Source organism: Meles meles, chromosome 6, assembly GCF_922984935.1.
Source record: "Meles meles chromosome 6, mMelMel3.1 paternal haplotype, whole genome shotgun sequence".
In the NCBI taxonomy this organism is placed as follows: domain Eukaryota; kingdom Metazoa; phylum Chordata; class Mammalia; order Carnivora; family Mustelidae; genus Meles; species Meles meles.
This window is the reverse complement of record NC_060071.1, coordinates 67,137,789-67,153,370: the sequence shown is the minus strand read 5'-3', so window position 1 is coordinate 67,153,370 and position 15,582 is coordinate 67,137,789. Positions and strand designations below refer to the sequence as shown.

At 38.8% G+C, this 15,582-nt stretch overlaps 1 protein-coding gene across 9 annotated transcripts in view; it reads right to left on the bottom strand.

Annotated features, from left to right (window-relative positions):
• Nucleotides 1–15,582, bottom strand: part of WDR76 (WD repeat domain 76) — a 62,333-nt gene that overhangs the window by 2,054 nt on the left and 44,697 nt on the right. For all 9 annotated transcript variants that reach the window (XM_046009979.1, XM_046009982.1, XM_046009988.1 and 6 more), the window contains 3 exons: nt 14,375–14,592; nt 6,383–6,535; nt 4,667–4,720 (listed from right to left, as the gene is read on the bottom strand). In XM_046009979.1, coding sequence (XP_045865935.1) covers nt 4,667–4,720; nt 6,383–6,535; nt 14,375–14,592 — 425 coding nt within the window. The remainder of the gene's footprint in view (nt 1–4,666; nt 4,721–6,382; nt 6,536–14,374; nt 14,593–15,582) is intronic.

Here is a 15,582-nt window from a genome sequence, read left to right as displayed (position 1 = left end):
ATGGCATTACTCCTAAATGCTGATATTCTCTGCCAAGTTTCTTTCCATTAAGTTACTGAGTTACCATCAGCCTAATTTCATATAAAAATGAAATCAGGACAGAGATGATGTCTTCTGTACTTCTGAATCTCCACCGCCAAGTATAGTGGTTGTACTCAGTGGATGGTCACTGTCTATTAAAATAGCACCTTTTTTGTTCACTATTTCTCAGCTCAGTGGACTCCATGCCCTCCCTTTTTTTACATATACAAAATAGAAGCCCCAGAAGTAAAAAAAATATATAATCTATGTTACTGCCATTTTAATAGGATCTATAATCCCATATTTGTATTTCCCTGATAACCAAACCCTGAAATCATTTTATATTCCATACAACTTTATTTTATTTATTTATTTATTTGGGAGAGAGCGTAAGTGGATAGCGGGGCAAAGAGAAAGGGAAAAGCAAACTCCCTACTGAGCAGGAAGCCCGATGTGGGACTCAATCTCAGGACTCTGGGATCATGACCTGAGCTGAAGGCAGACACTTAACTGACTGTGCCACCTATGTGCCCCCCATACAACTTAAAGTAAAAAATACATTTGAGGCTCAAGAAATCACAAGGGAAATTAGAAAATATCTAACAAATGAAGAATGAAACACAACACATCAAAATTTATGGAATACTATGAAAGCAACAGTAACGGAAATTCATAGTCATGAACACTAAAAAAGAAAAGATCTCAGGGTGCCTGTGTGGCCAGTCAGTTAAGTGTCTGACTCGATTTCTGCTCAGGTCATGATCTCAGGGTGGTGAGATCAAATCCCATGTCAGGCTCTGCCTTCAGTGGGGAGTCTACTTCTCTCCTTCTCCCTATCCTTCTGCCCCCCCCCCCCACTTGCACTCACTCTCTAAAATACAATTTTTTTTTAAATGGGGAAGGCATGTGGGTGGCTCAGTCAGTTAAGCGTCCGCCTTCGGCTCAGGTCATGATCACAGAATCCTGGGATGGAGACCCCCATCAGGCTCTCTGCTCAGCAGGTAGCCTGCTTCTCCCTCTAGCTCTGCCTCTTTGTGTACTTTCTCTTTCTCTCTATCAAATAAATAAATAAAATCTTTTTAAAATTTTTAAAAAAATTTTTAAATCTCAAAATCAACACACTGTATCTCCAAGAACTAGAAAAAGAACAAACTAAACCAAAAGTTAGCAGAAGGAAGGAAATAATAAAGATTAGAGCAGAGCTAAATGAAAAGGGGGAATAGAAAAACAATAGAAAAAAACGGAGTTGGTTTTTTGAGCAGATCAACAGAACTGACAAGAAAGAAAATGCAAGTAACTGAAATGAGAAAGAGAGGACATTACAACTAAGTCACAAAACTGAAAAGGATTATATGAGAACAGTATGAACAATTATATGCCAACAGATTGGTTAACCCAGGAGAAACAGATAAAAGTCTCAAAAACATACAAGTTACCAAGACCAAATCATGAGGAAATAGAAAATCTAAATAGTCCTATAACTAAGGAGATTAAAACAACAATCAAAAACTTCCCAACAAAGAAAATCCCAGGATCAGATGGCTTCACAGGAGAATTCTATCCAACATTTAAAGAATTAACCCAGGGGTGCCTGGGTGGCTCAGTTAAGCATCCAACTCTTGATTTTGGCTCAGGTCATGATCTCAGGGCTATGAGACTGAGCCCCATATCAGGTTCCACTCTGGGTGTGGACCCTGTTTAAGATTCTCTCCCGCTCGGGGCGCCTGGGTGGCTCAGTGGGTTAAAGCCTCTGCCTTCGGCTCAGGTCATGATCCCAGGGTCCTGGGATCGAGCCCCGCATCAGGCTCTCTGCTTAGCAGGGAGCCTGCTTCCTCCTCTCTCTCTGCCTGCCTCTCTGCCTACTTGTGGTTTCTGTCTTTCAAATAAATAAATAAAATCTTAAAAAAAAAAAAAAAAAAAGATTCTCTCCCCCCTCCCTCTGTTCCTCCCCCAATCCCCCCTCTCTCTCCCTAAATAAATAAATAACATGAATGCTCATCAAACTCTTCAAAACAACTGAAGAGGAAGAAACACTTCCAAACTTATTTGGGGCCAGCACTTCTCTGATACCAAAGCCAGACAAAGACCCTACAAGAAAATAAAATGACAAACTAGGGGCACCTGGGTGGCTCAGTCATTTAAGCAGCTACCTTTGGCTCAGGTCATGATCCCAGGGTCCTGAGATCGAGCCCCATGTCAGGCTCCCTGTTCAGCAGAAAGTCTACTTCTCCCTCTCCCTCTGCCTGCTGCTCTGCCTACTTCGGTTCTCTGTCAAATAAATAAATATCTTAAATAAAATAAAATGACAAACTAACATCCCTAATGAATACTGATGCAAAAATTCTCAACAAAATACTAACAAAATGAACTCAATAGCACATTTAAAGGATTATACACCATGACCAAGTTGGAGCTATACCTAAAATGCAAGGATGATTCAACACACAAAACTCATTTGATAGAATATAACACATTAACAGAATAAAGGACAAAAATAATATGATCATTTCAACTGATGCAGAAAAATCATCTGACAAAATCAACACCCCTTTTTTTTTTTTTAAAGATTTTATTTATTTATTTGTCACAGAGAGATATCACAAGTAGGCAGAGAGGCAGGTGGGCGGCGGGGGGCAGGGGGGGGAAGCAGGCTCCCTGCTGAGCAGAGAGCCCGATGCAGGGCTCGATCCCAGGACCCTGGAATCACCACCTGAGCTGAAGGCAGAGGCTTTAACCCACTGAGCCATCCAGGTGCCCCGAAATCAATACCCTTTCATGATAAAAACAGTCAATGAACCAGGAGCAGAAGGAAATTATCTCAACATAATAAAGACTATATGTGAATAGCCTGCAGCTAACATCATACTCAAAGGTTAAAGATTGAAAATTTTTCCTCAAAGAGCAGGAAAAAGGCAAAGATATCCACTCTTGCCATCTCTATCCAACATACTATTGGAAATCTGGAAGGACAAGAGACACTAACCTAAATTCCAGGTGTTCACAACTACACAGATAGCCAGATCCTGCATGTGAGGCATCACAACTACACCAACAAGCATTTGATAAGAAGGACATTCTGAACAGTCACTTGATAATCAATTGGACAAGAAAAAGAAGTAACAGGACTATATTAAACTCAAAAACTCTGTGCACCAAAGCAAACAATCAAGAGAGTGAAAGACAACCCCCAAAACAGTGGAAAATCTCTGCAAATCATATTCGATAAGGGGTTAATATGCATTATATGTAAGGAACTCCCCGCAACTCAAAACAAAAATGACCCAATTCAAAAGTGGACAAGACTTGAATAGACAATTCGACAAAGATATATAAATGGCCAAAAAAAATATGAAAAAAATGTTCAACAAGAATGCAAACCAGGGCGCCTGGGTGGCTCAGTGGTTTAAGCCGCTGCCTTCGGCTCAGGTCATGATCTCGGGGTCCTGGGATCGAGTCCCGCATCGGGCTCTCTGCTCAGCAGAGAGCCTGCTTCCCTCTCTCTCTCTGTCTCTGCATGCCTCTCTGCCTACTTGTGATCTCTCTCTGTCAAATAAATAAATAAAATCTTTAAAAAAAAAAAAAAAAGAATGCAAACCAAACCACAATGAGATATTACCTCACAACCATGTAGATAATCATTGTAAAAGAGTAGAATGATTAACATAAAGAGAAATTAGAACACTGGTGCACTGCTGGTAGGAATGTAAATGGTGCAGCCCCTACAGAAAAACAATATGGAAGTTAACCCACTGTCCATCGGCAGATGAATGGATAAACAAAATGTGGTACATACATACAATGAATATTATGCAGCCTCAAAAAGGGAGGAGGTCACATGCTAGAACATAATGGAACACTGAGAACACGATGTTGAGTGAAATAAGCTAGTCACAGAATGACAAATACCATGATCCCACTCACATCAAGTGTTTAAAGTAGTTAAAATCACAGAAATGTAAAGTAGAAAAAGATGGCTGCCAAGGTATGGAAGGGAGAGAGAAGAATCAATGTTTAATGGGCATAAAGTTTGAAAAAGGAAATGAAGATGGGAAATTAGTAAAAAAGGAAACAAGCACACTTAAATGTAACCTCCATAGACTTTAAAATCTGATATATATATATATATATATATATATGTTATTTGTATATATATATATATATATGATATAACAATTAACATATATTGCACACTCTGGTCCCAACTTCACAAATACTGATAAAGAGGGATGTCTAGAAGATGGCACTAAAGTTGGATATAAAATACATACATTAAAAGTAGCAGATGCAAAAAGAGGGTAACTACAGTTTAACTGGGAAGGTAGGGAAACCCTTTAAGTCCACAATAAACAGGTACAAACAAAAGAGCTTTAGATGGCCTCACAGCCAGTAAGAGGTTACGATTTTCCTTAATAAGAGAACATGAGTAACTCAAGTGGAATAAAGTCATTCACCTTAACCAAAAATAACCACCCAGCTGCAAAGAACAGCTATGGACTAAAAGAGATTGAACCCTTTGAAGATGGAAGCAAGAACCCTTCTGGATAGGAACTAGCAATCTGGGACACTTATTAAAATACGTAATACAAAAATTCAGACCTACTACATCATTTTGACAATCAGATGTCTAATGTATATGGAAACCTACCTGATGGTAGTGAGCAAAGGAATCTCAGAGGATATACAGCTGCTGTCAAAGATTCTGCAAAACAAAGATCAAGAACAAAGTAACACACTTTTCATGTTTCTTAAAAATTTTCTGAAAGAAAATCAGTGTATTTAGCAAGTTTTTCACTGGTTCATGACACGAAGTGTGATTGCTATTTTAAAATATACAGGATCAGTGCTCGCTTCGGCAGCACATATACTAAAATATACAGGATCAGGCTTTAATAAACTTCAGCTAATATATTTAACAAAAATTACAAAAAATATTATAAAATTCAGAGCTTTATAGTTTGGTGAAGAAATAATTTATTTAAACACTATTACACCAAATTTATAATTACATTATAAAGTAATACTCTGGATCCTATATTGAGATTCACAATAATTACAGACCATCTATAAAGGGATGTGGTCTGAAAACGTACAAATAACCTAAAAATTTTTGCACATATCAAGAGCAATTTCCCCATGAGACTCATTAGTTGAGGGACTAATAGTGTCACTTCCACAGGCTGGTAAGACGACGACTGACCAGCAACCATGGGGAGTTCTTGTGTGGTAGATCGAAGAGTCCAGGACCCTACACCAGGTACCCTAACAGAAAGAAACTAACCACATCACATCACCTCCCCCTTCTTGCACCTAGCTATTCCAATGTAGTTTCTTGGCACCTACAGCTTATTGCCTAATCAGATTACTAGAAAGCTAAATCACTAACAGCTAATGTAAATCTGCAGTACAAATAAACAGGAATGGTTAAAACAGGTAGCTTCTGATACAAAGAAAACTGTATGGGTAGAAAGGAGACACTGGACTGCCACTGCCTGGTGACTAAATCTCTTAATACACCCACCTGGTAATGCTCACAGACTTTACTAGAAACTGGACATCTGTCACAAAGTAAGGACCATGCTCTTCCCAACAGAAAAGTCTAAACAGAAATTAGGTGCCTTTCTAGAGCTGGGCCCACAGTATATACCCAACAGATACCTGTTGAATGAATAATGAATGAATTCCAGAATTACTTAAGGTAAAACTCTTATAAAATGACAAATGCTTACAATGCTAAGCAAAATCAGTAATTAAAGAAGAGAACAAAATCATTTCCTCTGTGGTTGTATTAACATTCTCCACATTTTATTGTCATTAGTTTCTATTTTTGGTTCAGCTGGTTTAGATTACATTTTTAAAGCCATTTTTAGGAAGTAGCTACAGAAAGGTACCAAAGCTAAAACCATAAAAACCATATCCAGTGGTTTGTACAAAAGCCCAATTACTGCTACCTTTTCTGCCTGCCCCTGGCCTGGGACTCCGCAGTTTCCACTCTGCACTTCATGTGAAGGGTAGGCACCACTAGCCCCAACCTAAGAGTCTGTCCCGATGCTAAAATTATCCTTCTTCCAACATATCACAAGCCTGATTTTCCTGAGACTTCTGGGACCACTCAGTGCTGAAAGGGAAGCCTGACATCTACTCCCTGTAGACCTTCCCTGCCAAATGCAAGGAAATTTCCAGATCCCAAAACTGCTGAAAAACCACGAAATACATGTTATTGATTTGGCCAGCAACATAGAAATGGCTACAAAACAATACTAGCAATTTAATAGGGAACAGTAGTAAACAAAGCCACTGGTTTACACAGCAGCTACAGACTCTTTAGATTCCTTAACAATGCATTTCTATCTCCCCAATTTACCTCAGCTTACAATCAGCACATGTGGTCACTACTCTGTTACCAGTAAGAGGTGAAAAATAGGCAGAAGCGATGCTCTTCGTGTGTTCAGTTAAAGAAATCAAAGGCCGGCTTTTCCTGGGATTCAGGTACCTTGTATCATAAATATGAATATCCCTGTAAGGGGAGGAATAATTCTCAGTGTTGCACAGTACATGTAGTGAACTCTCAAACAGGGCTGAACACAGACACTCAAATACTCATTACACTGAGGAACATTCTGATCTGGAATAATTTTACAAACACTGTATAGATAAAAAATGAAATATCAGAAAAATGCCCTAACTACAGAATATATATGAAGCCAGTGGATATATAGAGACAAGATTAGTTGGTTTTCCAATCTCTCTGAGAAAAAAATAAACACAGACCAAGTTATAGGTCACATGTAACCTTTTTTTTTTTTTAACAAGTTTTCTTCTCAAAACACTAGAAGTAAATGCATATATGGGCGCTTGGGTGGCTCAGTCAGTTAAGCGTCAGCCTTTGGCTCAGGTCGTGATCTCGGGGTTCCTGGGATCAAGCCACACACTGGGCTCCCTGTCAGCGGAGAGTCTGCTTCTCCTTCTTTCTGCCCCACCCCTCTGCTCATGTTCTCTTTATTTCGAATAAATAAATAAAATCTTTAAGGAAAAAAAAAGTGGGAGGAGTCAAGACGGCGGAGGAGTAGCAGGCTGAGATGACATCAGGTAGCAGGAGATCAGCTAGATAGTTATCAAACCATTCCAAACACCTACAAATCCAACAGAATATTAAAGAGAAGAAAAGCAGCAATTCTAGAAACAGAAAATCAACCATTTCTGAAAGGCAGGACCCGTGGAGAAGTGAATCCGAAGCGACAGGAAGATAGACCGCGGTGGGAGGGGCTGGCTCCCAGCAAGCGGTGGAGCAAAGGAGCACAAAATCAGAACTTTTAGAAGTCTGCTCCACTGAGGGACATCGCTCCAGAGGCTACGCAAGGATGGAGCCCTCACGGGGACACTGTGGTCTCAGGTCCCACCAGGTCACAGAAGGATCGGGGTGTCTGAGTGTCACAGAGCTCACAGGTATTAGAGCGGGGAAGCCAGCTACAGAGACAGAGCAGAGGAGTGAGCTCTCAGCTCAGGGTTACCTTAAACTGTGATCTGTGACACAGGCCACTGCTCTTTGAGCAGGGACCCCAAAAGTGGCAGATCTGGGGAGATCCCCCTGGAAAAGAAGCAGGGATCTGCTGGGTTTAGAGACTCCAAACGGGGCTATGTGCCAGAGACAGAAACACTTGGTAACAGGCTGGGTGAGCTCGGAGAGCAGCCAGAGAGCAGGGAGACGGGAATGACTGAGCGCTTTTCTCCGAGGGCTCACTGAGGAGTGGGGCCCCGGGATCTCAGCTCCTCAGGGCCGGAGATTGGGAGGCCGCCATTTTCATTCCCATCCTCCAAAGCTCTATGGAAAGTGTTCAGGGAACAAAAGCTTCCGAGACCAAACCCACACATACTTAGCCCAGCCCCTGGCAAGGGCAGAGCAATTCCACCTCGGGCAAAGACACTTGAGAATCACTACAACAGGCCCCTCCCCCAGAAGATCAGCAAGAAATCCAGCCAAGACCAAGCTCACTGATCAAGGAGAACAATGGAATTCCAAAGGAGGGGAAAGCAAAGCATGGAATTCATGGCTTTCTCCCCATGATTCTTTAGTCTTGCAAAGTTAATTTTTTTTTCATTTTATTTTTTGCTTATTCTACTTTTTTAAACTTTTACTCTTTCCTCTTCTAATGTTTTAACTAGTTTCTCTTATCAATACCTTTCTTAAAAAATTTTTTTTGAACCTGCATTATTATAGGCATATTTTATCCCTCACTGTATCTACCTTTATTTTTTGTATACACACAGGGTTTTTTCTTCTAAAAAATTTTTTGGGATACAACTTTTTCTTATAGATCAAAATATACCCTAAATCTGACACAGAGTTTGTTCTGTCTCCAGCCTGAGCAAATTCTCCCCACTTTCTTTTTCTTTCTTTTCCCAACCAACTTATCTTATCAACTCCTTTCTTAGAATTTTTTAAAAATTTTCATCTTTACATTCATGTTCCATCCCTTCATTGTGTTTACCCTTAGTTGTGTGTGTGTGTGTGTGTGTGTGTCTCTTTCTTTCATTAAAAATTTGGAGTGTAGTTTCTTCTAAGAGACCAAAATACTCCCAAAATCAAGTCGGTGGTTCTGTTCTATTCATCAATCTAATATATATATTTTCTTTCTCTTTCTTTTTTTTTTAAATTTTTTTAACTTTTTACCCCCTTTCTTCTCACCATGATTTGGTATCTCTTCTGATTTGGCTAACGCACATTTTTGAGGGGTCTTTGCCACACTTCTAGTATTTTATTCTCTCGTTCATATACTCTTATCTGAATAAAATGACAAGGTGGAAAAACTCACCATAAAAAAAAGAACAAGAGGCAGTACCGAAGGCTAGGGACCTAATCAATATAGATATTGGTAATATGTCAGATCTAGAGTTCAGGATGACGATTTCAAGGTGCTAGCTGGGCTCGAAAAAGGCATGGAAGATATTAGAGAAACCTGTCTGGAGAAATAAAAGAACTAAAATCTAATCAAGTTGAAATAAAAAAAGCTATTAATGAGGTGCAATCAAAAATGGAGGCTCTTACTGCTAGGATAAATGAGGCAGAAGGGAGAATTAGTGATATAGAAGACCAAATGATGTAGAATAAAGAAGCTAAGCAAAAGAGAGACAAACAACTACTGGACCACAAGGGGAGAATTCAAGAGATAAGTGATACCATAAGACAAAACAATATTAGAGTAATTGGGATTCCAGAAGAAAAAGTAAGGGGGGCAGAAGGTATATTGGAGTGAATTACAGTAGAGAGTTTCCCTAATATGGCAAAGGGAACAAACATAAAAATCCAGGAGATGCAGAGACTCCCCCTCAAAATCAGTAAGTATAGGTCCACACCCCATCATCTAATAGTAAAACTTACAAGTCTTAGTGACAAACAGAAAATCCTGAAAGCAGCCCAGGATAAGAAGTCTGTAACATACAATGGTAAAAACATTAGATTGGCAGCAGACTTATCCACCGAGACCTGGCAGGCCAGAAAGAGCTGGCATGATATATTCAGAGCACTAAATGAGAAAACATGCAGCCAAGAATACTATATCCAGCTAGGCTATCACTGAAAATAGAAGGAGAGATAAAAAGCTTCTAGGACAAGCAAAAACTAAAGGAATTTGTAAACACCAGACCAGCTCCATCGGAAATACTGAAAGGGGTCTTCTAAGCAAAGGGAGTGCCTAAAAGTAGTAGACCAGAAAGAAACAGAGACAATATACAGTAACAGTCACCTTACAGGCAATACAATGGCACTAAATTCATATCTCTCATGAGTTACCCTGAATGTAAATGGGCTAAATGCCCTGATCAAAAGACACAGGGTATCAGAATGGATAAAAAAACAAAACCCATCAGTATGCTGTCTACAAGAAACTCATTTTAGACCCAAAGACACCTGCAGATTTACAGTCAGGGAGTGGAAAACAACTTACCATGCTAATGGACATCAAATGAAAGCTGGGGTGGCAATCCTTGTATCAGATAAATTAGATTTTAAGCCAAAGACTATAATAAGAGATGAGGAAGGACACTGTATCATACTGAAAGGGTCTCTCCAATAAGAAGACCTAACAATTTTAAATATCTATGCCCCTAATGTGGGAACAGCCAACTATATAAACCAATTAATAACAAAGTCAAAGAAACACATCAACAATACAATAATAGTAGGGGACTTGAACACCCCCCTCACTGAAATGGACAGATCATCCAAGCAAAAGATCAACAAGGAAATAAAGGCCTTAAATGACACACTGGACCAGATGGACATCACAGATATATTCAGAACATTCCATCCCAAAGCAACAGAATACACATTCTTCTCTAGTGCACATGGAACATTCTGCAGAATAGATCACATCCTGGGTCACAAATCAGATCTCAACCAGTACCAAAAGACTGGGATAATTCCCTGCATATTTTCAGACCAGAATGCTCTGAAGCGAGAACTCAATCACAAGAGGAAATTTGGAAAGAACCCAAACACATGGAGGCTAAAGAGCATCCTACTAAAGAATGAATGGGTCAATCAGGAAATTAAAGAAGAATTGAAAAAAATTCATGGAAACAAAACTGTTCAAAATCTATGAGACACAGCAAAGGCAGTCCTGAGGAGAAATTATATAGTAATACAGAACTTTCTCAAGAAACAAGAAAGGTCTCAAATACACAACCTAACCCTACACCTAAAGGAGCTGGAGAAAGAACAACAAGGAAAACATAAACCCAGCAGGAGAAGAGAAATAATAAAGATCAGAGCAGAAATCAATGAAATAGAAACAAACAAACAAAAAAACACAATAGAACAAATCAACGAAACTAGGAGCTGGTTCTTTGAAAGAATTAATAAGATTGATAAACCCCTGGCCAGACTTATCAAAAACAAGAAAGGACCCAAATAAGTAAAATCATGAAGGAAAGAGGAGAGATCACAACCAACATCAAAGAAATACAAACAATTATAAGAACATATTATGAGCAACTATACGCCAGCAAATTTGACAATCTGGAAGGAATGGATGCATTCCTAGAGACATATAAACTAGCACAACTGAACCAGGAAGGAATAGAATACCTGAACAGACCCATAACCAGTAAGGAGATTGAAACAGTCATCAAAAATCTCCCAACAAACAAGAGCCCAGGGCCAGATGGCTTCCCAGGGGAATTCTACCAAGCATTTAGAGAAGAATTAATTCCTATTCTCCTGAAACTGAAACTGTTTCAAAAAATAGAAATGGAAGGAAAACTTCCTTACTCATTTTATGAGACCAGCATTACCCTGATCCCAAAACCAGACAAAGACCTCATCAAAAAAAAGAATTACAGACCAATATCCCTGATGAACACAGATGTGAAAACTCTCAAGAAAATACTAGCCAAAAGAATCCAACAGTACATTAAAAGAATTATTCACCAGGAGCCAGTGGGATTTATTCCAGGGCTGCAAGGTTGGTTCAACATCTGCAAATCAATCAATGTGATATAATACATTAATAAAAGAAAGAACAAGAACCATATGATACTCTCAATAGTTGCTGAAAAAGTATTTGACAAAGTACAGCATCCTTTCTTGATCAAAACTCTTCAAAGTGTAGGGATAGAGGGTACATAACTCAGTATCATCAAAGCCATCTATGAAAAACCCACCGCAAATATCATGCTCAATGGAGAAAAACAGAGAGCTTTTCTGCTAGGTCAGGAACACAGCAAGGATATCCATTATCACTACAGCTATTCAACACAGTACTAGAAGTCCTAGCCTCAGCAATCAGACAACAAAAAGAAATTAAAGGCATCCAAATCAGCAAAGAAGTCAAACTATCACTCTTTGCAGATGATATGATATTTTATGTGGAAAACCCAAAAGACTCCACTCCAAAACTGCTAGAACTTGTACAGGAATTCAGTAAAGTGTCAGGATATAAAATCAATGCACAGAAATCAGTTGCACTTCTATACACCAACAAGACAGAAGAAAGAGAAATAAAGGAGTCAATCCCATTTACAATTGCACCCAAAACCATAAGATACCTAAACCTAAACCAAAGAGGCAAAGAATCTGTACTCAGAAAACTATAAAGTACTCATGAAAGAAATTGAGGAAGACACAAAGAAATGGAAAATGTTCCATGCTCATGGATTGGAAGAACCAATATTGTGAAAATGTCTACGCTGCCTAAAGCAATCTACATATTTAATGCAATCCCTATCAAAATACCATCCATTTTTTTTCAAAGAAATGGAACAAATAATCCTAAAAATTTATATGGACTCAGAAAAGACCTTGAATAGTCAGAGGAATGTTGAAAAAGAAAGCCAAAGTTGGTGGCATCACAATTCCAGACTTCAAGCTCTATTATAAAGCTGTCATCATCAAGACAGTATAGTACTGGCAAAAAAACAGACACATAGAAATAGAGAGCCCAGAAACAGACACTCAACTCTATGGTCAACTAATCTTTGACAAAGCACAAAGGAATGTCCAATGGAAAAAAGACAGTCTCTTCAACAAATGGTGTTGGGAAAATTGGACAGCCACATGCAGAAAAATGAAACTGGACCATTTCCTTACACCACGCACAAAAATAGCCTCAAAATGGATGAAAAGACCTCAATGCGAGACAGGAATCCATCAAAATCCTCCAGGAGAACACAGGCAGCAAACTCTTTGACCTCACCCACAGCAACTTCTTCCTAGAAACATCGCCAAAGGCAAGGGAAGCAAGGGCAAAAATAAACTATTGGGACTTCATCAAGATCAAAAGCTTTTGGCCAGCAAAGGAAACAGTCAACAAAACCAAAAGACAACTGACAGAATGGGAGAAGATATTTGCAAATGATACATCAGATAAAGGGCTAGTATCCAAAATCTATAAAGAACTTATCAAACTCAACACCCAAAGAACAAATAATCCAATCAAGAAATGGGAAGAGGACATGAACAGACATTTCTGCAAAGACGACATCCAGATGGGCAAGAGACACATGAAAAAGTCCTCCATATCACTTAGCATCAGGGAAATACAAATCAAAACCACAATGAGATACCATCTCACGCCAGTCAGAATGGTTAAAATTAACAAGTCAGGAAACGACAGATGTTGGAGAGGATGCAGAGAAAGGGGAGCCCTTCTACATTTTTGATGGGAATGCAAGCTGGTGCAGCCACTCTGGAAAACAGCATGGAGGTTCCTCAAAAAGTTGAAAATAGAGCTACCCTACAACCCAGCAATGGCACTGTTTGGTATTTACCCTAAAGATACAAATGTAGTGATCTGAAGGGGGCACGTGCACCTGAATGTTTGTAGCAGCAATGTCCACAATAGCCAAACTATGGAAAGAACCTAGATGTCCATCAACAGATGAATGGATAAAGAAGATGTGGTATATATATACAATGGAATACTATGCAGTCATCAAAAAAAATGAAATCTTGCCATTTGCAACGATGTGGATGGAACTAGAGGGTATTATGCTGAGTGAAATAAGTCAATCAGAGAAAGGCAATTATCATATGATCTCCCTGATATGGGGAAGTTGAGAGGCAAAATGGGGGGTTTAGGGGCTAGGGAAGGAAAAAATGAAACAAGATGGGATCGGGAGGGAGACAAATCATAAAAGACTCAATCTCACAAAACAAACCAAGGGTTGCTGAGGTGAGGTGGGTAGGGAGAGGGTGGTTGGGTTATGGACATTGGGGAGGATATGTGCTATGGTGAGTGCTATGAAGTGTGTAAACCTGATGATTCACAGACCTGTACCCCTGGGGCTAATAATACATTATTTGTTAATAAAAAATTAAAAATTAAAAAAAAAAAAACAACCTCTGGATTCTAAGTGGAGAAAACAATGTATCCATTAAGTATTACTGAGATAAAACAAGTTGATTCATTAAAGACTTTTTTTCTGTTTAAAAAAAAGTAAATTCACATGATGCCAAATCCAAAAGAATCTTTATTTCCAAAACAATCTCTCCTAAAAAATCATATTCAATAAAACTTCAATTGGTGTAGAAAGAAAAATTATTTAGCTATATGAGTATCAGAAAAATCAATTTATCTTTAACATCCAAACTACAGCTGGGTGATTCAGTCGGTTAAATATCCGACTCTTGGTTTTAGCTCAGGTCATAATCTCAAGGTCCTGGGATCAAGCCCCACATCCAGCTCTGCATTTAGCAGAGAGTCTGCATGCGGATTCTCTCTCTCTCCCTCTCTCTCTCTGCACCACACCTCCCCATTTGTAATCACACACACTCTCTCTCAAATGAATAAATCTTTAAAAAATAAACAGTATTCCTAACTTCAAAAGATTAAATCACAAAACTTTATGAAGAACATACCTCAATCCTGCAGTGATAAAATACTGTCTGTGCACTGGGTGTACATGAACAGTTCTTATTTTGCTCGAAGAAGAATTGATAAGTTTCTCATAAGAAGTTCCAGGTGTCCGTCTATCTACCAGTGATATATTTCCATTCCAATGTCCTACTATTAAAGTGGAGGCATCTTCTCCCAAGAAGTCAAAAGAGGAAAAACTACTTCTTTCATCTCTATATACCTAAGGATACAAATAACCATCAACGTATAAATTTTTTGGTAAAAAGGTTATAAAACACTTTACCTAATAATTTCATTTATCCTCCCATCATCCCACAGAAAGCAGAATGCAAAATGATCATCCCGTTTTACAGAAATGGAAACTAAGGCACAGATCAGCTGTGAGACTCATCTACAAACAAATGGCCCATCCACCATGTCAGGGTTACATGCCACATCTCTTAAATCCAATAAACCTCAGTTGCAGATCTATTCTGTGACACTTACTAGGAAATGAACTAAATGTAAATTCTACCCAGCTGAAATATCTTAATATATCAAGTAATTTTGCCAACCAAGTCCAAAAATATATGGCCAAATGCTCATAACTTACTCACTCTTGGTAGAAGTATAAATAAGTAAATAACAAGTTTCTGACAACTAATCAGAGTACACCTATCAAAATATTTAATGTCTGTAACCTCTGACACAATAATTTATCTAAATATATATAAAGATATCTATTGTAAGACTCCTATTGCAGGGGCACCTGGGTGGCTCAGTGGGTTGAGGCCTCTGCCTTCCGCTCAGGTCATTATCTCAGACTCTTGGGATCAAGCCCCGCATCGGGGTCTCTGCTCGGCAGGAAGCCTGCTTTCTCCTCTCTCTCTCTCTCTCTCTGCCTCTCTGCCTACTTGTGATCTCTGTCAAGTAAATAAATAGAATCTAAAAACAAAAAAAAAAAACAAAAAAAAAAACACACCATAATTGTATTAAAAAAAAAAGACTCCTATTGCATTAAAAAGCAACCTAAATGTCCACCAAAAGAGACCTGTTTAAATAAATGATGGTACATCTCTACTTCGAAACACCACGTATTGCTAAAAAGGATGAGATAGATTTGTACTACAATCTGTCCCTACTACCAAGTGAAAAAAGCCAGTTTCAAAAAAGTATGTATACAGTATGACTCCATTAGTGAAAAGGAAAAAAATACACACCTCTATTTGCT